A 23,405-nucleotide genomic window follows, 5' to 3' on the forward strand; every position below is an offset into this window, starting at 1 on the left:
CCCACCCCTCGGCCCTCCCCCACCCCTCAGCCCTCCCCCAAGCCTGCTTGGACCCAGGGCAGAATCCCCCAGGGACCTACCTCCCCTGTTTTCACTGGGCCCCTGAGGGGGAGAACTGGGCTAGCAGCTGGGCTACCAGGACTTGGGTGGTGGTAGTTTACAGGGAAAGGCACAAAGTGGAGTGAAGAGAGTAAGGAGGGGGAAGGCTTTGAGGCCAAGCTCTGACACAATGCTGCCGAGTGTCACCAGCTCATCCAGGCACAAGCCCCACAGCTCGCCTGGCACTGGATCCTTCCCTGGGGCTCTGCAGAGCTCGGTGTGGTTCTGGGGAGTGCACTTGAGCTGGATGCCTTTGGTGACCGCAGCACCGCAGGGCTGGTCCGAGAGCTAACTCGGATGGGGTTTAGCTAAGGCCTGGGCGGGGTGAGGGAGAATGGCGTTACTTTATTGCGGGGTATCACCGCGCCAGGAGGAGAGGTTGGGTGTTTCCCGGGTGCAGTCCCGGAGCACTCTCTACGACCCCTTCCCCCCCGGCTCCAGCGGTGGTCTCAGTGCGAGTTTGCCCGCACGGCTCCACTCTCGTTGTCCGCAGTCCCGCCGAGGGTCGCATCTCCCCGGCCGTTAAACCGGCGTGTCGGTCAGGCCGCCCCGGAAGGCGGTGAGGGCTCCGTTCCGCGGGGCCGGCCGAGCTTTGCCGCCGCCTGCCCTGCCCGGTCCGAGCCCCCCGCGCCGGGCTGTGCGCCGGGCTGCGTGCCGCGCGTGCAGCGGCGCCCGCCGCGAGCCACGGCAGGCAGTGACGCGCGCGGGTACGGCGGCCGGCGGGGCCCTGCTACGGTGGCCGGCAGGGGCCCGTCCGCGCGTTTCCGGGTTCGCTGCGCGGCCGCTGCCGCCGTGGCCGCTCTGCCCCTGCGGGTTGCGGGGCCGGGGCCGGGCGGCGGCGATGGATTTCTCGCGGTTCCTGTCGGATGACTTCGAGGTGAAGAGCTGGGTGAACGCGGCCTTCCGCGCCGTGCAGCAGGAGGCCCCGGGCAAGGTGGACGCCCACGCCGCCACCCTGGTGATGAAGCTGCAGCTCTTCATCCAGGAGGTCAATAACGCCGTGGAGGGTAAGGCGGGCGGCGGGGCCGGGACCCCGGGGGCGCCTCCCGGCTGAGCCGTGAACGTCTCAGGCAGGATCCGGTGTGTGCATTCCTCCTGTGCCTCCCTCCCGCTGTAGTGCAGTGCTGCCGGCGTGTCCTGACAGGTCTGTTCCGAGCACCGGGAAGCAGCTGCCCCGGCTCGGAGGGGTGTAGCTTGGGCTTGAGGAACAACTTCTTCCACTTGAGGGCTGTCAAGCCCCGGCTCAGGTTTCTCAAGGCAGTGATGGAGTCCCCATCCCTGGAGCAGTTTCAGTGTTGTGGAGATGTGGTGCTGAGGGACGTGGTTCAGTGGTGACCTGGCAGTGCTGGGGTAAGGGCTGGACTCCAGGATCTTAAAGGGTTAGAGTAGAGTTAACCAGGTTGGAAAAGATTCGAGATGATCAAATCCAACCTGTCACCCAACACCATCTCATCAACTAAACCATGGCACCAAGCACCCCATCCAGTCTCTTCCTAAACACCTCCAGGGATGGTGACTCCACCACCTCCCTGGGCAGCACATTCCAATGGCCAGTCTCTCTTTCTATGAAGAACTTCTTCCTAATATCTAGCCTAAACCTCCCCTGGCACAGCTGGAGACTGTGTCCTCTTGTTCTGGTGCTGCTTGCCTGGGAGAAGAGACCAACCCCCACCTGGCTACAACCTCCCTTCAGGGAGTTGTAGACAGCACTAAGGTCTCCCCTGAGCCTCCTCTTCTCCAGGCTAAGCAACCCCAGCTCCCTCAGCCTCTCCTCACAGGGCTGTGCTCCAGACCCCTCCCCAGCTTTGTTGCCCTTCTCTGGACACCTTTCAGCATCTCAACATCTTTCCTAAACTGAGAGGCCCAGGACTGGACACAGGACTCAAGGTGTGGCCTAACCAGTGCTGAGTCCAGGGGCAGAATGACCTCCCTGCTCCTGCTGGCCACACTGTTCCTGATGCAGGCCAGGATGCCATTGGCCTTCTTGGCCACCTGGGCACACTGCAGGCTCATGTTCAGCCTACTACCAACCAGTACCCCCAGGTCCCTCTCTGCCTGGCTGCTCTCAGCCACTCTGTCCCCAGCCTGTAGCACTGCATGGGGTTTTTCCAGCCTAGAACATAAAACACATACTTGAACTTTAAAAGTCTAAATGAAGTTTTGTTGCTTGGTGTTTTCTTGGTTGGTTTTTTTGGAGGGGGTTAAATGTTGAATATTAATGTGTAAGACTTTTGAACACCTCTGGCTTCCCTGTCAGGCTCCTCAGTCCCTTCTCACTGCTCCCCATGGTGTTCCCACAGAAACAAGCCATCAAGCTCTCCAGAACATGCCCAGAGTCCTTCGGGAAGTGGAAGTCTTGAAGCAGGAGGCAACCTTCCTGAAGGAGCAAATGATCCTGGTGAAAGAAGATATCCAGAAGTTTGAGCAAGACACAGCTCAGTCCATGCAGGTGGAGCCTTCTTTTACTGTGGGTTCATCTGCAACTGGTGAAATTTTGGGTTCTAGGCCTGTTCATAGTGAGCAATCTGATGAACTCAGGGCAGACAAAACCACTTCTTTTAACGTTAAACCAGTAGGAAGTTGTGACACAGCCCAGGGCAACCTGCAGTTCCTTAGGGCAGCCCATCAGGATTGACTTCAGAGTTGCTGTCACCTGGCTGGGGACACTGATTTCTGCCTGTTGGTGGCTGGGGTGTGTGGCAAAGTGGATACTGAAAGTCCAAAGCCAGAATTCGAGCTGAGCTTTGGTTGTTCGCCTTTGGAAGTTGATTTAACGTCTCAAGCTCTCATCTCAAGCTGCCTCCTTCCTCTTTCTTTTCACCCAGTTGCTAAAATCCAAGCCCCAAAGCAGCTCTCATGTTCTAGATCTCCACAGCAATCATCTTCTAGGCCAACCTGCAGCATGAGTTATGCTTTTGTCCTTCAGGTGCTGGTGGAGATTGACCGAGTGAAGTCCCGGATGCAGCTGGCCGCCGAGTCCCTTCAGGAAGCAGACAAATGGAGCACCCTAAGTGCAGACATTGAGGAGACCCTGAAGACACAGGTGGTTACCCTGTTCTTCTGGGGCTCTGGCCTTCAGCTTTCCAGGGAAACTGCATTTCAAAGTAGGCTTTGGAAGGGCCTCCTGTGAGATGGCATTATGAGATGCTGGAGCAGGTTGCCCCGAGTGGTGGTGGCTGCCCCCTCCCTGGAGGTGTTCAAGGCCAGGCTGGATGAGGCCTTGAGCAACCTGGGCTGCTGGGAGGTGTCCCTGCCTGTGGGTGGTGTTCCTGCCTATGTCAGGGCAGTTGGAACTGGATGATCTTTAAGATCCCTTCCAGCCCATTCTATGAATGTACCCAAAGGGGCTACAAGAGAGTAGGAGAGGCTTTTGACAAGGAGGGGCAATGGCTTTGAGCTGGCAGAGGGGAGATTGAGACTGGAGATTAGGAAGAAATTCTTTCTATTTAGGGTGAGGAGACCCTGGGACAGGTTGCCCAGGGAGGTTGTCAGTGCCTCATCCCTGGAAGTGCTTAAGGCCAGGTTGGATGAGGCCTTGAGCAACCTGGGCTGGTGGGAGGTGTCCCTGCCCATGGCAGGGGGTTGGAACTGGATGAGCTTTGGGCTCCCTTCCAACCCAACCCATTCTGTGCCTGGGGCAGGGCTGCTGTGTGAGGCTGTGTGGTGAGGGGGTGCTGTCTGTGGTGCAGGACGTGGCTGTGATCTCGGCCAAGCTGACAAGCATGCAGAGCAGCCTGGCCATGCTGGTGGACACCCCAGACTACTCTGAGAAGTGTGTGCACCTGGAGGCGCTGAAGAACCGGCTGGAGGCCATGGCCAGCCCGCAGATCGTGGCTGCTTTCAACTCCCAGGCTGTAGGTCAGTAGCTGTGGGTGAGCCTCTCCCTTCACTGAGTTCAGATGCTTGGCAGGGAGAGAGTGGTGTGTCCTGTGCTCCTGCTGGTGCAGCTGGGTGCTGTGAGCTGCTGGGTGCTCTGCAGCTGCCTCTTTGATCTTCCTGCAGTTTGAAGCTGTGGCCACTCTGGGTGTGTAGGCCATGTAGATGTGTGGAGTGGAGGAGCTGAGGCAGTGCTCCTGCTGTCGTAGTTCAGCTGTGCCATGGATGCTCTCCAAGGGGGAAGTGCTGCTTCAGTAAGCAGAAGGCCTCTGGTTTTGCATTATCAGAGTGCTGCTGGGCATTTCTGTTTCTGCCTGGTTATAACCAAGAGGGAAATTGCTTTGGAGAGGTTCTGACTCCTCACTGCCTGGTAGAAGCAGTGTCATAAACTCTCCTTTAGAGAAGTTGTCTCCTTGGGCTGTTCCTTGTGCTCTTTCCCTCCCCTACTGTCACAGTACTTCTGAAAAACACTTGTTGTGGTTGTTGCCTCTCATCTGAGTCCTCCTTGAGGTCCCAGTGAGGGGCTGGGGCTGCCCCCTGCTGCCCACCAGCCTGCAGTTCTTGTCCATGAGGGCACAGTGCAGCAGAGGCTGAGCAGCTGGAGGAAGCAGAGGAGAGAAGAGCTCTGTGCTGTGCTGCTAATAGAGGTACTCCCTACTCTGCACAGATCTCTCTCTTCTCTCTCCTGATGCTCTTCTGGCTTTTCTTCTTTGCACAGCTTCCTTGGCACTGCCCATCACCTTCACAGCAGGTCCCACACTGTCTTTTTTCTGCTGCCACAGTGCACTGCCCTTCACAGACAAGGCGCAGGATGGTGTTTTGGGACATTTGTTCTGCTTGGGCTGAGAGCACATTGAGTATTCCCTTGCTCTGTGAGTTTTCCACCAAATTAACCCCAGGGCTGCTGTAGGAGGCCCTTTGCTGGGGCATTCAGAGTCATTCCCTTCCAGCACTGTTTGCATCTCTGTGAAAGTCTGGTCTGGGCACATGGAGACCTGGGCTTTCTTTCCCCACTGAAGTGAGTTGCTCTGCTTACTGTGAGGTTGTGTTTTATCTTGAGTCCAGCTGCTATAAATGTGATACAGGTCCATGGACATGTACCCAGAGAGGCTGTTGGGTGACTGCCACTGCTGGAGGGCACTTCAGGTTACCTGGTGTCCTAGTTTCTGGGTCCTGTTTGATAAACCCAAGTGTCATTACCAATGCCTCTAACCCCAGGTGTATTTTGTGGACAGATCTGTAGTCCTCCCCTTGGAGTACAAACCAGACTCTTGAGGAGCCTGGCTTTCAGAGCTTTGTGTCAGAGGTGACTGCACCATTAGTCACCTCAAGTGGTGAAAGCCAGGCTGAGGACTTCGTGGGTGTGTTTTATAGGTAGCAGCTTGTTTCTGGTAAACAATTCCTTCCTTCTAGGAAAGGGGTTGGAGTGCCTGAGAGCAGCCAGACAGAAAGGGACCTGGGGGTACTGGTTGGTAGTAGGCTGAACAGGAGCCAGCAGTGTGCCCAGGTGGCCAAGAAGGCCAATGGCATCCTGGCCTGTATCAGGAACAGTGTGGCCAGCAGGAGCAGGGAGGTCATTCTGCCCCTGTACACTGCACTGGTTAGGCCACACCTTGAGTCCTGTGTCCAGTTCTGGGCCCCTCAGTTTAGGAAAGATGTTGAGCTGCTGGAAGGTGTCCAGAGAAGGGCAACAAAGCTCGGGAGGAGTTTGGAGCACAGCCCTGTGAGGAGAGGCTGAGGGAGCTGGGGTTGCTTAGCCTGGAGAAGAGGAGACTCAGGGGAGACCTTAGTGCTCTCTACAACTCCCTGAAGAGAGGTTGTAGCCAGGTGGGGGTTGGTCTCTTCTCTGTAGCAACCAGCACCAGAACAAGAGGACACAGTCTCAGGCTGTGCCAGGGGAAGTTTAGGCTGGAGGTGAGGAGAAAGTTCTTCCTAGAGAGAGTTGTTGGCCATTGGAATGTGCTGCCCAGGGAGGTGGTGGAGTCGCCATCCCTGGAGGTGTTCAGGAGGGGATTGGATGTGGCACTTGGTGCCATGGTGTAGCAGTCATGAGGTGTTGGGTGACAGGTTGGACTTGATGATCTTTGAGGTCTTTTCCAACCTTATTGGTTCTGTGATTCTGAAATGCTCTGCTTTGTCTGTCTTGAGTGCTACATTTGCTGGTGAAGAAGGTAAGTTTGGGGAGTTCAGTCCATTCCTGTGTGCTGCTGTTGGTGTCTGAGAGTGGCCTTTAGGTGGCTGTGCTTCTGTTTGAGCAGAGAAGCAAGCAAGAGGTGACAGTGAGTCCTGTACAGGCCGTTGTGCATTCTCCCAAGAGAAGAATTCTCCCCCTCAGGCTCAGTGCTCACCCTCAGCTTTTAGTCTCTTACCTGCCTCTTCTCTTCTTCTGTGTAGAGCAGGCAAAAACCTTTGTTAAAGTCTTCACCGAAATCGATCGGATGCCCCAGCTGCTTGCTTACTACTACAAGTGTCACAAGGTCAGTACCGTGGGAACGCCTGGGTGTGGGGAATTCAGGCTGGAATCCTTGCTTGGCCTGGGCTGCAGAGGGAGCTGCTGCATCGTGTTTTACCTTCCCTCCTGGGAGGAGCGTGGGACCTCTTCTCCTCCAGGTTTCCTTCTCTGCCTTCTCTCTCTGGCTCAGAGCAGCCTTGGCGACTCCCAGGGAGTGATTCCCGGTTCAGGGCTTTGTGTCCCTCCTGCAGCAGACACAGGAGAGCTGAGTTCTGTTTCTCTGTGCCTTCTGCTGTTGCTTTGCTTTCCTTGGATGTGGCTGTGTCAGCACTAACTTGATTGCTGCAGCTTGCCAGCTCCTGCCTTCTGTAAACTCTTTTTCAGGTGAGATTAAAAGTTGGAATTCCAGACAGTTCTGGAGCCATAACCTGATCCTCACATTTCTCTCATGACTGTGACTTTTGAGGATTAAGTTCAAGGCTGGGGCTTGCCAAGTATTTCAGCTATGATGTGGAGGTATCAGTTACAGTCTCATTTTATGAGTAAAATACCAATGTTAATTAAATCTTTGAGTTGAGTCAGAAGCCTCCAGCTTCCTGCTGCAAGCCCTTTCCTTCTGTGCTGCTGAATGACAGCAGAATGCTGTGCTGAGGAGTGGGCAAGGAGCAAAGGTGGGCAGTGTGTTTTGGCATGGGGAGCCCCTGGTTTGGCAGGGCAGGAGCCAGCTCTGTGTGCTGCCTGTTCTCCTCTCAGGTTGGCTCTTTTCCCCCCTGCAGGTGCAGCTGGTGGCAGTGTGGCAGGACCTGTGCCAGAGTGACTTGAGCCTCCATCACCAGCTGACTGAGCTGTATGACACCCTCCTTGGCAGCTGGCACTCACAGCTGCAGTGGGCATCACAGGTGCAGTGACTGTTTGGTACTGGTGCAGGGGTGGGAGACACTGAGCAGACCTTCCTGATTGCCACAGAGCTCAGAGCAGCTTATCAGTGCCCACTCTTTGTGCCTTGGCAGGGCCTTGCAGCCTGCTTTGTCTCATGTCCAGCTCCCCTAGACAAGGTTTCATTTCTGCTGCTCTACCACCAGCAAGGTTGCTGTGTTATTGACATCAAAGCTGCTCTATCACTTTCATCTCTATCTTAAGTTCAATGTAATTTGTTGGTGTTGCAAATGTGTTCTGTTGCAAGACATTTGAAATGCCTGAGCTGCTTTATCACTTGGCCTGGAGGAAACCCTCAAGGTCATCTTGGACTGATCCATGTCACTCCCTGTAAGATATCTGAGGGCTTCTGCTGTCACCCCCTGCAGTCTGTGTGCTTGTCTGTCCTGCCAAGAATAGCACAGGACCCAAACCAGTTACTGTCCTGTAGTGCAATGAAGAAAGAAGCTCATAGTCTTGAGCCTGTAGGAGGTTTTCATCCATGAAGGGTAAGAGATTCTTATCTTCATAGGCAGCCTGGTGCAGGCACCAGGGCTGTGCTGCAGAGGAGCTGAGGGGTTTCCTTGCAATGTGTTTTTTCTGCCCAGTGACATGATGTGAATGACAGGGCAGGTGGCAGTTTACAGTTCCACAGAGATTCTCTGGGCTGGGGATTGTGGGAGCCAAGTGGCACATGGGGCAAAGCTGATGGCACTCAGTCTCTTGTGCTGCTTCTGCTCTCTGGAGAATTCCTGGGCCTTTCCCACCATGATTCCAGCTGGCAAAGCAAATGGGTGAGAAGAGCTGGCAAAAACCCCAAACAAGCCACAGCAGAAGGCTGTAACACAGTTGGTGCTGGTGGAGTCGTGTGGTGCCCGTAGATGAAAGGCTCCCAGCTGGCTGCAGTCCCTCTGGCCTCCCCAGTGCTGCCCCCCTGCTCACCTGAGCAGTCAGTTGGCTCAGGCTGCAGCAGCAAGTCCCTACAGAAGAGCCTCTTTGTGTTCTACCAGTGGAGGTGTCTTTTCCAACACTCCTGTGTAACCTGAGTGCCCTGCTTTCAGAGCTTCCCACATTACTGCAGTGCCTGCCTTCTGCTGAGTTCAGCTTTGCACCTCTTCTCTGTCTTCTGGCTCTGTGGGTGCTGTATCCAGAGCAGTGAATTGGTGCTGCCCTGGACTTTTGTGAGCAGGCTCTCCTGTCTGCTAGCTCAGTGAGGTCTTACCAGACCTCTTTAGGGATTTTTTTTTAACCCCCTGTGAGGTTCTTCAGATTTGGTTTTGTTCCTTTGTGGTTGGGAGCTCATGTTGTCTGAGGAGTCTGTGATCTGGTAGTGCACAAAATGTCACCACCTTGGTTTGCACATCACTGGCTCTCACCACTAGGCACTTACAGGTTCTTTAGTAGAAAGAAGCACAAACCCAGCACAGTTTTCCCTGCTGCCCGTGAAAAAAGGCCAGGTCAGGCTGCTGCTGCTGCTTCCTCCCAACTCTTGATCCCTGTCTCTCTGCTGACCCCTGCAAACCTGTCTGTCCCTTGGTTTGAGTAGCCCAGGTCTCTGTGGCAAGGTGATAAGGGAGGCTGCAGTGGCCATGGCTGCCCCAGGAAGGGTGCTGCTTGTGCAGGCTGCTTCTGCCAGCAGGGCAGTAGCCAAAGGGTGAAGGTGTCAGCCCCTGGACAGGCAGAAGGACAAACAGATGTGTTGCTGAGGGACATGGTTTAGCAGCAGACTTGGCTGAGCTAGGGAATGGTTTAAAGGCCTGGGATTCCAGGAGCTGCTCAGGGTGGAGTGGGACAGGCTCTCACTGCCTTTGAGGCAGGGAGGTGTGGTTTGGCTGCGGTGGAGCTCTCTGGAAGCTGTCTGCTGCCTGGGCTAGGAGCCTTTCTGCTACCACAGGTTTTCAAGAACCCCCATGAAATCGTGACTGTGCTGCTGATCCAAACTCTGGGAGCGTTGGTGCCTTCCATCCCTGTCTGCCTCAGCACTGCCCTGGAGAGAACAGGCCAAGAAACCAAGCTGAGCAAGCTGCTGGAGCTCTACGGCGCCACCGCCCACTTCGCCAGAGGGCTGGAAGTAGCCATGCTGCCAAACCTGAGTAAGGCTCTGCCCTGCAGCTTGTCATTCTGTCCTCTCAGCTCCTCTGCAGAGCTCCACTGGGGGCTTTTGTTCAGCTGTAGGTGGCAAGAGGGATTCTCTCCTCTGCCAGGGATTTTGTTCAGCTGTAGGTGGTGAGAGGGATTCTCTCCTGAGCAGCGAGGTGGCATCTGCACCTCTGTGTATCTCACACTGCAGGTACACAGCACTGGAGGAGCTGGCTGGAGCCCTGCTGAGCACACTTGCTGTCAAGGGTAAATAGTATCTAGCACTCTGCCTTTTACAGGCACTGCTGTTTCTTCTAACAGATGAGGACGTGGCTCTGGGGAAGCTACCTGCAAAACCCCTTGTGAGGGATCACAAAGCATGAAAGTTGAGGAGTTTCCTGGAATCAAGTCACACCTTGCTGAACAAGAGGAAACCTGCCTGAGAGCTGCAGCCCTGGGATGCTGACAGCTCCTTTTGTAGCTGCTCTTTGTGGCTTTTTGTTTGAGCCAAGTGAGAATTCAGGGCCAGGGATTCCTTTTCAACCCCTTGGTAGTTCAGTCCCTAGCAGCATCCCTGGTGCTGGACTCGAGATGTAACCTGTGCTTTCCTTACCCTGCAATGTTTGTGTTCTCATTTTGGTCATGGCTTGGTGAATAATTCCCACAAACCACAAAGCAGGGAGGTGCTGTGTTTACACAGCTTTCTGCCTGACTTGAGCTGTTGGCTATTTATAGTCCTTTATTAATCTGGCAAGGCCCCTTCAAAGGCCAGGGCACGAGAAAATCCTAAATGAACTCTAATGGAGCATTCCTAATGCTGTTTCCTGCCTTTGGTTCCTCATAACATTGTCTGGAGCTATTGAAATCCAGATTCTTCCTTGATCATGGAAATGAGGATCTCTGGGCAGACTCTGAGTGTCTCTGTGCCTTGCTTTTTTTGGTGCTGTGACAGCAGCCCCCTGCCAGCCATTCCCTGGCCTTGGCTTAGCTGCATTTGTGGTTTGTCATAGAAATAACTGAAGAGGGCTTGGGAAAACCCTGTCTGAGTGTAGAAGAGCTGCTGAACTGTTAGCTGAGTGTGTTAAAACCCAAGCCAACCAAAAACCTGATTTCCCTCTTTTGTGCTGGGGAAGATGTTTGGGAAGAGAAATGTCTCAAGAATGGGAAGGCCAAGTGAGTCAGCAGAGCAGAGACAAACCAGTTCCTATGTGTGTGGATGTGAGGGGAGGATTCAGTTGTGATTCATAAGGATAATTGAGGCTGGAAGGGACCTCAGGAGATGGTCCAGTCCAACCTCCTGCTCCAAGCAAGGTCTGCTGTGAGGTCAGTCCAGTCTGAGTTTGACAATGCCCAGGCACGGAGCTAGCACAGGCTGTGAACAACCTGCTCCATGGCCTGGCTGTCCTTGGGCTGTAAAGGTTTCTCCTTACAGCCAGGACTGAAAGGCATCATGGTATGCTGCTAGTCTGGGTTTGGCAAAGCTTCATGATAACAGCTGCTGGTGGCCAGTTCTGATCTGAGGAATTCAGACCTGCTCTGGGTTTAGGTTTGCAGCTCCTTGCACTGAAAGGCTAACCTCATGGTCCACAGTCAGCCCTGCCTGCTGAAGCCCAGGAGGCAGCAGTGCTGAGTGAATTGGGTTGGTGTCAGGTGTTTAAAGCACAGCCCAGGCTTTGTGATAAATGAGGACTGTCCCTGTTGAAGCTGTGGCAGTGAAGTACTTCACCTCTCCAGTGGATTCGGGACTTGCCTTCTGCCTGGAGGTTGGAATGTTGCACAGCTGTTTGTCAGCCAGGCTGTTTTGGAGCAGTGAGTGATCATTTTCTTGAGGCACTTGTGGAGGTAGAACACCTTGGGTTTAGGAAGCAGGTGGAGATAATAACCTGGGTGTTGAAAAATATCTCTTGAGTTGAGCCTGAGAGCTGCTGGGCCACCTTCCAAGCCGGTGTGGGAAACCTGCTGTAACTGAGCAACAACTGCTGGGAGCAGCAGTTCATCTGTTTGTAAACTAAACATCTCATTCCTTGTAGAGGAGCAGAACCTGGTGAAAGTGACAGAACTGGTGGATGCAGTCTATGGTCCATACAAGCCCTACCAACTGGAGTATGGAGACCTGGAAGAAGAGAATCTCCTCATCCAGATCAGTGCAGTGCCCTTGGTAATGTCCCACTCGTTGTTCAGCCACCCAGGGGGAGGTGTGGAGCTTCTCCTAAGCACGGTGGTCTTTGTCCTGGTGGTTGCTCCCTTTCCTCCCCCAGGCTTTGGCACTGTGTCTTCTCTGCAGAGAATTCTGTGCTGTCTGTAATTTTATATGAAAGAAATCAGTTCAGCAGCCCCACCAGGCTCAGCAGCCCCTTCTTCTTCTCCCAGTGACCCACACTGTCTGGATCTGCTGGAGCATTGACCAAAATATGGCTGGCACAGGATCCTGGAATGGGTTGGGTTGGAAGGGACATTAAGGATCATCCAGTGCCAACCCCTTGTCCTGGGAAAAGACAACCCCAACTAGACCAGGTTGCTCAAGGCCTCATCCAACCTGACCTTGAACACTTCTAGGCTTGGAGCCTTCACAGCTTCTCTGGGCAACCTGTTCCAGTGCCTCACCACCCTCATGGGGAAGAATTTCCCCCTAATGTCCTCTCTCAGTCCAGCTTCTCCCAGTTTGAAGCCATCACCCCTGGTCCTGTCACTCCATGCCTTTGCACAGGGTCCCTCTGCAGCTCTCCTGGAGCCCCCTTCAAATCACAGAAGACTGCTCTAAGGTCTCCCTGAAGAGCCTGCTTCAGGTTCAGTAGAATTTATCAGGAACAGGATCTGGGGAGGAGAGCCCTTTCTGTAGGCTCTGGTGCTGGCAGCAGTGCTTTCCCTTACAGCCCTGGTAAACAGAGGCTTTGGCAGCCTGGCTTTGGGTAGCAGCCACCTCGCAGGAGGGTGGAAGCTTTGTTCTCGCTTGAGTGTTTCACAAGATCGGAGGATACTGAGAGAAGGATGCGTTACACAAGATGTCTTTTCTCCCTGGAAGTGGAGTCAGACTGAACTTTGCCATTGTTGTTGTTATTTAGGAGCATGGGGAAGTGCTTGACTGTGTCCAGGAACTGAGCCACTCAGTCAGCAAGCTCTTCAGCCTGGCCTCTGGAGCCATCGACAACTGCGTCCAGCTGACCGATGGCCTGGGAGCCTGTGGCCTCCTCAAGGCCCTGAAGGCTCTGTTCACAAAGTAAGGTGCTTGCAGTGACTCTGCTGCCTTATCCTAAGGGAGTGACAAGGCAGTCTGTGGGCAGGGTGACTTTGTGCATGAAAAACTGAGGGCAGAAAGCGTCTGTGAGCAGCTGTGACCCACTGATGGCCCTCCTGCCGCTTCATCCAGGCAGGGACTGTTTGCTAGGGGAAGGTGGAAGCTCTGATGGCTACATTGAAGACTTTTCTCAGCTGTTTACTACTTGGGCTGAGTATTCATCTTTAGTAAGCACTTCTGGAGGTGAAAACACTTTTCCAAACCAGGCTAAGACAAAGACAAATGAGGCTGATGAAAGTCAATCCCAGTAGGGAGATGCTGGGACAAGCGACCTCGCCTTCAGAGTTTACCTGGAAGTGCCAGATGCTCCAGGGAGTGGGGTTCACTCTAAGTTCTTGTCTTAAATCCTGACTGCCAGCCTGTTCAGGTGGCATTCCAGTACTGGCTGCCTCCTTGTTCTTTCCTGATACCAAAAGAGCTGCTCACAGGTTATAAATCAAGCTGCTCCCGCAGTGCCCTGTGGGAAGGGGGAAAGGGGAAGCTGACTGCTTTGAGCTCACAGCTTTATAGGCAATTACAGCCTGACTGCCTCCAGCTTATGGGCATTATCTGGAGGGAAAAAAAAAGGAGGGGGAGGCTGTAGAAAACAAAATGTTCTCCTTTTTATCCATGTTCTCATCTGGGGAGTAGCTGGGAAAACAGATTCATAAGATTATGGTTACTGGAGTAAGGGCCAGGTGATGGAGTAGCAGTGACCCCATAAAACCTTTTTCTGGTGTTTCTTAGGAGATTTGATTTAGTGTAGTGGTAACAGCAATACTTTACTCATAACTTCTCTTGGGAGTGGAGATCTCCTAGTGAACTCCTGTGCAGCAAAGTGAAGTGCACAGATGGGCAGAATCCAGCAGCATGAGATTTAACACATCCAAGTGCCGGGTTCTGCACATCGACCACAACAACCCCATGCAGAGCTACAGGCTGGGGTCAGAGTGGCTGAGAGCAGCCAGGCAGAGAGGGACCTGGGGGGAGTGGTTGATAGTAGGCTGAACATGAGCCTGCGGTGTGCCTAGGTGGCCAAGAAGGCCAATGGCATCCTGGCCTGCATCAGGAGCAGTGTGGCCAGCAGGAGCAGGGAGGTCATTCTGCCCCTGTACACTGCAGTGGTCAGGCCACACCTTGAGTCCTGTGTCCAGTTCTGGGCCCCTCAGTTTAGGAAGGAGGTTGAGGTGCTGGAACAAGTCCAGAGGAGGGCAACAAAGCTGGGGAGGGGTCTGGAGCACAGCCCTGTGAGGAGAGGCTGAGGGAGCTGGGGTTACTTAGCCTGGAGAAGAGGAGGCTCAGGGGTTACCTTATTGCTCTCTACAACTACCTGAAGGGGGGTTGTAGACAGGCAGATGTTGGTCTCTTCTCCCAGGCAAGCAGCCACAGAACAAGAGGACATAGTCTCAGGCTGTGCCAGGGGAGGTTTAGGTTGGATGTTAGAAAGAATTTCTACACAGAGAGAGTGATTGTCCATTGGAATGGGCTGCCTGGGGAGGTGGTGGAGTCACCATCACTGGAGGTGTTTAGGAGGAGACTGGATGGAGTGCTTTGTGCCATGGTTTAGTTGATTAGGTGGTGTTGGGTGATAGGTTGGACATGATGATCTCAAAGGTCTTTTCCAACCTGGTTAATTCTATTCTCTCTGCTGCTCTGGAGTGTCTCTGTGTCTCAGCCTGAGAGGGCTGTGGCTGAGCAGTTCTGCACACCCCTGCATCTGGACTGGGACAGGAGGATCTCTTGTAAACCCTTTCCCTTTTCATGTTTCTGGTTCTTGTTTGTTCCCTGGTAGAGACCAAATGAGCAAGCTGCAGGAGTGCTGCTCTCCAGCCTGCTCTCTGATGCTGGTGCTTGTCTCTTCTCCCCTCCTCCTGGCAGGTACACGTCTGACTTCACCAACACCTTGCAGTCTATACGGAAGAAATGCAAGCTGGATGATGTCCTCTCAGAGTCCCTTTTCCAGGAGGACTGGACTGCATTCCAAAACTCTGTCAGGTAAAGGGGATTCTTTTTTTCACCTGGCCCAGAACTGATTTTTGTGTCCAAGAGGAAAGGGAATGACTTGGGGGTCACTTGGCACACAGTTCTTGGCGCAGAATGCGGGGCTGTGCTCACTTAGCTGCGGTGCTGCTGGGAGCGGTGCTGGTGGTGCCTGGCTTTCAGGTTGCTGCTGTGAGGTTTCCCACTCTGGAGCAAGGCTGCCTGTTACTGTCACCTGAAACAGCAGCAGCCCTTAGACCTTTTCCCAGTGACACTGAGCTGGCCTTAGTCAGGCTGGCATGAAGCAGCCTGTGGATGAGGCTGGTGGGCAAAACAGTTCAGTTATCAGCAGGGCGCAGCGTTAGCGCCTGGCAGAAGTGTCCCCCATGGGCTGTGGTTTGGTTGTGGCAGTCTGTGATGACTTGACACGTGTCTGAGATGGGGTGGGGGTGGGGTCTGGTGTTATCTGCCTCCAATCTCACGACATGTTGTTGTTTTGTTCTTTCCCAGGATAATTACTACTTGTGGTGAGCTCCTTCGTCAGTGTGGAGACTTTGAGCAGCAGCTGGCCAACAGGTAAGCACCAGTGCCCTTAATTCATGAGCTGTCAGTGCCAAGCTGAAGGAAAACAAACCCTGAGGTACTTTGGTTGCGTAGAGCATGGAAGGAACACAGAGTCACTGCCCCTCCTCATCTTCTGAAACGTCAGAGACAGGTCACAAACTGTCCCACTCCGTGGGTGCCCCCTGACACTCGCAGGGATCCTTTTCCTTGGGCACTCTGCTGGCCGGGGACTGCACTGCCAGGCTGGGGGCAGGCAGGCATTTCCCACCAGATCCTCACCCCCTCTGTGGCACAGGACATGAATCATTTGCTGCAGCGACTCTGGGTGTGCCTACACTGATCGATTCCTTGTAACCTGAGGAGGGCTGAGCGCAGGCAGCAGGCAGCTCTTTTGTTGCTTGTCAGCGGAGCACTGCTCAGCCTCCTCTGCCTTGGAAAGCTTTGGTGAGACTTGAGAGGCTGCAGTGCACCTGAGGCTGGGCTTGTGCTGTGTTTGCTGCATGTTCTGAGAGCATGATCCTCTCTTCTTCAGCTCAGCATTTGTGCAGTTAGGAGCTGCACAGTACATGTGAGAGCTGGCTGTGAGCAGTGCCTGCCCCCAGTGAGTAATCCTTCCCTTGAAGGGGCACAAAGTGATTTCTGTGTACTTCTTTGCAGGATTTTATCCACTGCTGGGAAGTATCTCTCAGACTCCTACAGCCCTTGCAGCTTTTCTGGCTTCCAGGATGCCAGCTCTGCAGAAAAGAAGAGCTCAGTGAGGAATCCCTGGCAGGAATACAATTACCTTTTGAAGGAGAGCCCCTCTGAGTACGCCAGCCTCATGGAGACACTTTACAGTCTGAAGGTAGCTCTGGTGCCTGGAAGAGCAGGATGCTGTCACAGGATGCTGCTGGGCCCACATTTGGTAGCTGAGACCTATATTTCCCTGGCAGCTGATGATGTTTTCATCCCAAGCTGCAGCCCTTTGATGGGCAGTGTTCCAGGTCTTCCACAGAGACACTGACTAATCCACAGAGAGATGAAATTTCCAGACCCAGGGGATCTGGACTCCTTCCATCTCTGCCCAGGTCTTGGCTGTGTTTTGTGAACAGGTCCCTATCAGTTCAGCTGAGGGACATTTTGTCACAGTACACACTGGGAAGGTTGTGGTGAAGCTGACTCAAATGCTGGAGCCCACACAGTGTCTCACCTACACTGTGCTGCCATACCCATTCCAAAGTGTCCTGCAGGGCCATCCATGGATGCATCTGTGAGCAGGGTAGAATGGCTCCAGTTATCTTCTTGGGCATCTAAGTTCTGTTTGCCATTGCTGGTCACATGCAGTGGTCGAGTCAAGGTTGTGAGTTCTGAACATGAGCCAGCAGTGTGCCCAGGTGGCCAAGAAGGCCAATGGCATCCTGGCCTGCATCAGGAGCAGGGAAGTCATCCTGCCCCTCTATTCAGCACTGGTTAGGCCACACCTTGAGTCCTGTGTCCAGTTCTGGGCCTCTCAGTTTAGGAAAGATGTTGACTTGCTGGAAGGTGTCCAGAGAAGGGCAACAAAGCTGGGGAGGGGTCTGGAGCACAGCCCTGTGAGGAGAGGCTGAGGGAGCTGGGGTTACTTAGCCTGGAGAAGAGGAGGCTCAGGGGAGACCTTCTTGCTGTCTACAACTCCCTGAAGGGAGGTTGTAGGCAGGTGGGGGTTGGTCTCTTCTCCCAGGCAAGCAGCACCAGAACAAGAGGACACAGTCTCAGGCTGTACCAGGGGAGGTTTAGGCTGGATGTTAGGAGGAAGTTCTTCATAGAAAAGAGACTGGCCATTGGAATGTGCTGCCCAGGGTGGTGGTGGAGTCACCATCCCTGGAGGTGTTTAGGAATAGACTAGATGAGGCACTTGGTGCCATGGTTTAGTTGATGAGATGGTGTTGGGTGAGAGGTTGGACTCAATGAACTCGAAGGTCTTTTCCAACCTGGTTAATTAATTCTATTCTATTCTGTCTGATGTCTTCAGAACATTTTCCTTTCTTTTTCACTTCCCTGCAGCTCTGTCATCAGTGTTAAATGCTTGACTCTAAGCTTTTGCTAAACAGTCAGGTTCCACAGGTCCTCTTCTTACCTTCAGCCCACACAGGAATCACTTAGCTGTGTCCCTTCAGCAGCAGGTATCTTCCCTGTAGGTTCCTCAGTGTCCAGCCTGTACTGGTGCCTGGTATGGCTGGAATGTGCTTCTGATTCTTTCTCCCCTGTTTTGGGGAGCAGTGTGCAGCTTCCACCTTCAGCAGCTGGGTGGAATGGAGCATCCTACAGGACAGGAGCTGTGCCACTGCAGAGGAAAGCTCTGCCCTGCCAGGATGGGGTAATACAGACCTCGCTAAGGGTGAGAACAGAGCTCCTCTGTGGTCACTTTGATGGCCTCTGTGTAAACATGAGAAGAGCAGATTTAGGTTGGATATTAGGAACAAGTTCAAGGTTGGATATTAGGAACAAGTTCTTCACTGTGGGGGCTGTGGATCACTGGAACAGGTTTGCCCAGGGAGGTGGCTGAGGCCCCATCCCTGGAGATCTTCAAGGTGAGGCTCAACAAGGCTCTGGGCAACCTGATCTAGTTGAGGATGTCCCTGCTGACTGTGAGGAGGTTGGACTAGATGACCTTTGGAGGTCCCTTCCAGCCTGGACTATTCTGTGATGCTGTGTCTCTGTGTGGTAGGAAAAAGGCACAAGCAACCAGAACCTGCTGGCCTCTGCCCGCGCCGCCCTCAGCCGCCTCAACCAGCTGGCTCACCACCTGGCCTTTGACTCCGTGTTCCTTCGCATCAAGCAGCAGCTCCTGCTGGTTCCAAAGATGGAGGTGAGTAATGGGCCCATCAGCTGAGCTGAGCTGGCAGGATTCACCCCTGCCATCCCTCAGGGTGGAGTACAGCTCCTGTTCCTTTCAGAATGCTTCCCTCTGGCCCTGTGAGCGGCGCTCAGTGAAGGTTCATCCACAGCTGTGCTTGCAGGCTCTGGTGGCTGGTGGAGAGGTCACTTTCCCTGCCTGTGAGCATGTGTTTCCACAGGGAGCTGTGGGGAGGGGCTGTGGATGGTTGGAGCTGAGGGTGGGCAAGGGAAGCAATTTACTCCCCACCTATGTTCTGCCCTCTAGAAGTGCTTGAGCACTCCCAGTTAGTATTGCTGGATGCTCCGTACTCAAGTGCCAATAGACTCCAAGCTCCACAAAGTCATAGATTCATGGAAAAGACCTCAGAGATCATCAAGTCCAACCTGTCACCCAACACCTCATGACTAACTAAACCATGGCACCAAGTGCCACATCCAGTCCCCTCCTCAACACCTCCAGGGATGGTGACTCCACCACCTCCCTGGGCAGCACATTCCAATGGCCAACAACTCTCTCTGGGAAGAACTTTCTCCTCACCTCCAGCCTAAACCTCCCCTGGTACAGCTTGAGACTGTGTCCTCTTGTTCTGATGCTGCTTGCCTGGGAGAAGAGACCAACCCCCATGTGGCTACAACCTCCTTTCAGGTAGTTGTAGAGAGTGATAAGGTCTCCCTCTCCTCTCTCATTCTTCACTTTTTCCCTCCCAGGGTTGGAATTCTGGTGGCATTGGTGAGACCCTGACAGATGACCTGCCAAACTTCAGCCTGACTCCTCTGGAGTACATCAGCAATGTAAGAGCACACAGGGGTGGTCACTGGGAGCCCAGTGCCTGGGGAGTCCCTTGGGTGCTTCCTCGGTGTTGTGAGAAATCCTAGCATTTGTTACAATTGGGGGTGGGGTGGTGCAGCCCTCATCAGCTGGGTTCTGCCATTCTCTGTAGCTTCTGTGAAATCCCTGACACCTGGGGGAGCAGCAGAAGGCCGTGGGGAGGAGGAGGAGGAGGGGGGATGCAGTGCTTGCGGTGTGACCCTGGGGTGGGCAACGCCAGCTCCCCTCTGCAGTGCTGAGTGCTGAGCGTGGCTTCATTACACAGCTCATGGAGCAGAGGAGGTCCCGATGTGTGCTGCAGTGATTTAATCAAGCTATGAAATTTAGAAAGCCTTGAGCTCTTGCCCCTCTAATCCCCACGTGACTGTGGTGGTGTCTCTTGCTGAAGGATAACAATGAAACCTTTCTGGCAGTGGAGGAGGAGAGGGAGCCCTTCATTCCTCCTGCCTACACATTCCTCCCATTCTCCTGCTTGGTGTTGCAGGCTGCTGCCAGATTTGCAGTTCAGATATTCCATGTCAGCTGCCATTATTATTTCCATCCAAAGCATACACTGATAAGCAAACTTTTTATGTTCCTTGCATCATACAGGGAATGGATTTTTCAAGGGCAGGCTCCAACCAAAAGCTTCTGATACTCTGCTTGCCTCTGGCTTATGGCTTAGCAATGGTTACACTCTGCATTAAAGCTTTTCTGAAGAGAGAGGGATGCATAGCAATAGGTAGAGAGTCAGTTTGTGGGACAGTTTCATCATGGGTAGTTTGGATTCAGCTATCTGAGAGGCTTCCATGAGGTTTAGAAAGCTCCTGGGCAGTGTGTGAGGCAAAACTTCAAGGGAGGGTTGCTGCTGACTAACACCATTCACTGAGAGGGATGTGGGTGGTTGGTTAAGAGACTCCATCTGCTCACCTGCCCCCTTTCACTGCAAGTTAAAGCTGAGATGTGTGACTGAGGCTGTGAGGGATCAAAGGACATTTCTTCTGTCCAAGGCAAAGAGGAACTTCAGGAAATCTCTGATACAAAGCATTTGCTTGCTGACATCTTTTCAGTTCCACCCTTTCCCTGCCGTGAGTGATCCCCGGGCGGGGGCTGAGGCCAGGCTTTCTCCGGGGTGGAGCTTGGAAAGCAGCTGATGTGGCCTGAGTGCAGGGTGGGTGAGGAGAGCTGAGGAGAGGCTGTTGATGCTTCGTGGGCAGGCAAGAGTGTTCTGAACTGTGCCTGACCCTAGGAAGAGCTGTGGCAGCAGATAATCCTTTATCAACAGTGCAGTGTTTGTTGTGTCCTGGAGTCCTGCAGCTCAGGCTCCCTAGCCTTCTGTAACTCACTGCTGTATTGTCACTTGTTTGTGGGTTCCTTCTACAGCTCTTCTGGGGGCTTCAGAAAACAAATTGCCAGGAACACCTCAGAGATCAAATCTTTGCTTGGAGCAGCAGCTCCCTGGGCAGGTTTTTGTTAGCATGGTTGTTTCTGTAACTGGTTCTCTGACCCGGTGAAAAATGATCTTCTGTACAGAGTGTAAAGGTGAGGAAAAGCCAGTTTGGCTCTGAGCAAATGCCAAGCTCATCCTTCTGCTTTCAGGAGTGGATTACTGCAGGTGACCCCTTTTCTTTAGCAGCACTTGCTTCACATTTGTTCAGTGACTCAGCTCTCTGCTTTTATTCCAGATTGGGCAATACATTATGTCGCTTCCTCTCCACCTTGAGCCGTTTGTCACTCAAGAGGATTCTGCTTTGGAGCTGGCGCTACATGCTGGGAAACTGCCTTACCCCCCAGAGCAAGGTAGGCTGACACCAAAGGCTTGGAGAGCCTGGGGAAAGCCTTCTGGCACTGCCTGGGTGTGATGTGGTGTGGTGGCAGGGCTGTTGGAAGTCCATTTCCTGTGGTGTGGTCATGGTGGTGCTTGCAGGGGTCTCTTGGTGGTACTCAGGAGGAGCCCCTGCATAGTGAGTAAAACACTCTCAGTTTTGTTCTAACCAGAAGTGTTAGCTTGGTCCAGGTAAGTTCAGTGTCCTTAAAACTGGTTTGGATGCAGGATCTGGAGTAGGAATATTTCAGATTTGGAGCAGTATTTAATACCCTTGGTTCAGGGAGTGCACAGGAGGTGCTTGGGGTCAGTGCCCAAGCTCTGGAGGGGACACTGAACCACCTAGCCTGAAAGACTTCACAGGTTAGCTCCCGTGGCTTCTGCTCCTCACCAGCCTGCCAGAGCAGCTGGGAGTACCTGGCAGCTTGCTGAGCAGGGAGCCCTGCTGCAGGTGTGCCCTCCTGCCAGCTAACCAGAGTTTTGTGCCCAGGGGATGAGTTACCAGAGCTGGACAACATGGCTGACTACTGGCTGGGCTCCATCGCCAGGGCGACGATGCAGACGTACTGTGAGGTCATCCTGCAGATCCCAGAGCTGACTGCACACTCCACAAAGCAGCTGGCCACTGACATTGGTAAGCTGGCTGCAGCCCTGGGCCTGCTGCTGCACTGTCCTACAGCACATTTAGGGACACTGCAGCCTGGGTTCCTCTTGGTCTGGGACCCAGCCTGGTGAAGTGGTTCACAGCTTCTCTTCTGCAAAGTGTTCTGTCACAATGCCCCTTGGAGGGGTGACTCTGGTTGGTGCTCCTGCTTCTTCACACCCTCGTGGCTCTGGCTGTGGAAGGCAAGGTCCTGGGCTGAGGATTTCCCCTCAAGCCATTCTTAGCAAGAGATGCCTGCAGAATCTTTCCAGCTGTGGCACTGCTGCCAGCGTGTGCCACACAGAGGTACACGGCAGATGCCAGGCTCTGGGGAAGTGCTCTGGCAGATTCCAAAGGATCAGCTTCCCCTGTGGTTAACTTCCCACCCTGCTGGTGACCTGGAGCTGCTGGTGACCAAATTACTGTCACACAGAGGAATTCTCAGCAGCAGAGTGGGAGGTGGTTGGCACACTTTGCTCAGCTCTGCCTTCTGCCACAGCATCCAGAGTGGCTGAAGGAGGGCTGATGGAAGGTGTTGGGGAAGGTGTCCCTGCAGGCTGTGGAGGAGATGTGCTGGTGAAGGTGGCACCTCAAGGTCACTGCAGCTTTTGTAGCTGCCAGTTAGTCCTTTTCCTGCTGTGGATCACGAGTGCTGATGTCATTGTGGCCAAGCTCAGGAACAAGGACGCAGACAAATCTCAGCTCTCTTGAAAGCCTCAAATGGTGGTGACCTCAGGCTGGACCTTTGGGTTTGGCACTGCTGGGAACCAAACCAGTGGGTTAAGGGCTGGTGCCTGCATTCTCCCTGCCATCCTCAAGTCCCCATCTGACTCTGGGTCAGGGAGCTGGAACTGCCTCCTGCCGTCTCCTCTGCAGGACTTCCCAGCATCGCTGCATGCTCTTTGCCTTTGGAAGCATGATTGTGATCTTGTGTCTGTGACCAACTGCCCTGAGGGGGTCCTGTGCAGCCACTGAAACGTGGCAGAACCTGTCCCAGTCCTCTGAACAAAGCAGTTGTCCGAGCACCATGGTGTACAGCAAGCCAAAAAGCCACCCCTGAGAACCATGAAGGTTGGGAAAGGTCTCTCAGATCAAGTCCAGCCTTCTCCCCTGCATTTCTGTGACCACTAGACCATGTCTCCAAGTGCCATGTCCACACATTTCCTCAACACCTCCAGGGATGGTGACTCCCCCACCTCCCTGGGCAGCCTGTTCCAATGCCTGACCACTCAAGAAGTAGTTCCTCCCAGGCAGTGCCACCAGACCCCAAACGCTGTGCTGTGTGCTGTGGTTTCCTGCTGGCAGAGGCATTGTCCAGCAGCGCTGAGGAGCGCAGGGTGCCTGTTAGCCACTCAGAGCTGTGTTTGTGCTTGGCCTTGCAGATTATCTCATAAACGTGATGGATGCCCTGGGCCTTCAGCCTTCAAGAGCCCTGCAGCACATCGTGGCCCTGCTGAAGGCAAAGCCAGAGGAGTACCGGCAGGCCGCCAAGAGCCTGCCCCGGCGCACAGCCAGCAGCATCGCCGCCATGCGAGGCCTGGAGTGGTAGCTGGGCTGGCCCTGCTGCTGGGCACCTCAAGGGATGGACTGTTGGGGCTGGTTTTCCCTCCCTGTGAGCTTTGCCAGGACAGTGGCAATGTCTGTGGGGACTGGGGGAATTTCTTTCTGAATCACTTTTAATAAATGCCTTTGTCTAGGACGAGCTTGTTCCACTTGCTGTGTTTAGGAATGAGGATAAAGAGCAGATCAGAGGGCTGGAGAACCTCTGCTGTGGGGACAGGCTGGGAGAGTTGGAGCTCTTCAGCCTGGAGAAGTCAAGTCTTCAGGGAGACCTTAGAGCAGCCTTCCAGTACCTGAGAGGGCTACAGCAGAGCTGGTGAGGGACTTCTGACAAGGGCTTGGAGTGACAGGATCAGGGGCAATGGCTTTGAGCTGGAAGAAGGGAGACTGAGACTGGAGATTAGGCAGAAATTCTTGACAGTGAGGGTGGGGAGGCACTGGAACAGGTTGCCCAGGGAGGTTGTGGATGCCCCC

The 23,405-nt window shown here is 53.8% G+C and overlaps 1 protein-coding gene across 1 annotated transcript; it reads left to right on the forward strand.

Moving 5' to 3' along the window:
* Positions 1–839: 839 nt before the first annotated feature.
* On the forward strand, positions 840–23,070 carry COG7 (component of oligomeric golgi complex 7). Its single transcript, XM_068147053.1, has 17 exons — positions 840–1,106; positions 2,400–2,548; positions 3,026–3,142; positions 3,789–3,957; positions 6,370–6,452; positions 7,204–7,326; positions 9,237–9,435; positions 11,452–11,579; positions 12,484–12,638; positions 14,574–14,690; positions 15,186–15,251; positions 15,897–16,083; positions 17,926–18,066; positions 18,804–18,887; positions 20,589–20,703; positions 21,219–21,362; positions 22,754–23,070. The coding sequence occupies exons 1-17, from the start codon at positions 941–943 to the stop codon at positions 22,918–22,920; spliced, it is 2,310 nt and encodes a 769-aa protein (XP_068003154.1). The 5' UTR covers positions 840–940; the 3' UTR covers positions 22,921–23,070.
* The last annotated feature ends 335 nt before the right edge of the window (positions 23,071–23,405 follow it).

The sequence above is a fragment of the Melanerpes formicivorus genome, unplaced genomic scaffold (genome assembly GCF_026170545.1).
Source record: "Melanerpes formicivorus ecotype bairdi unplaced genomic scaffold, bMelFor1.0.p_v2 SCAF_14, whole genome shotgun sequence".
NCBI classification, from domain to species: domain Eukaryota; kingdom Metazoa; phylum Chordata; class Aves; order Piciformes; family Picidae; genus Melanerpes; species Melanerpes formicivorus.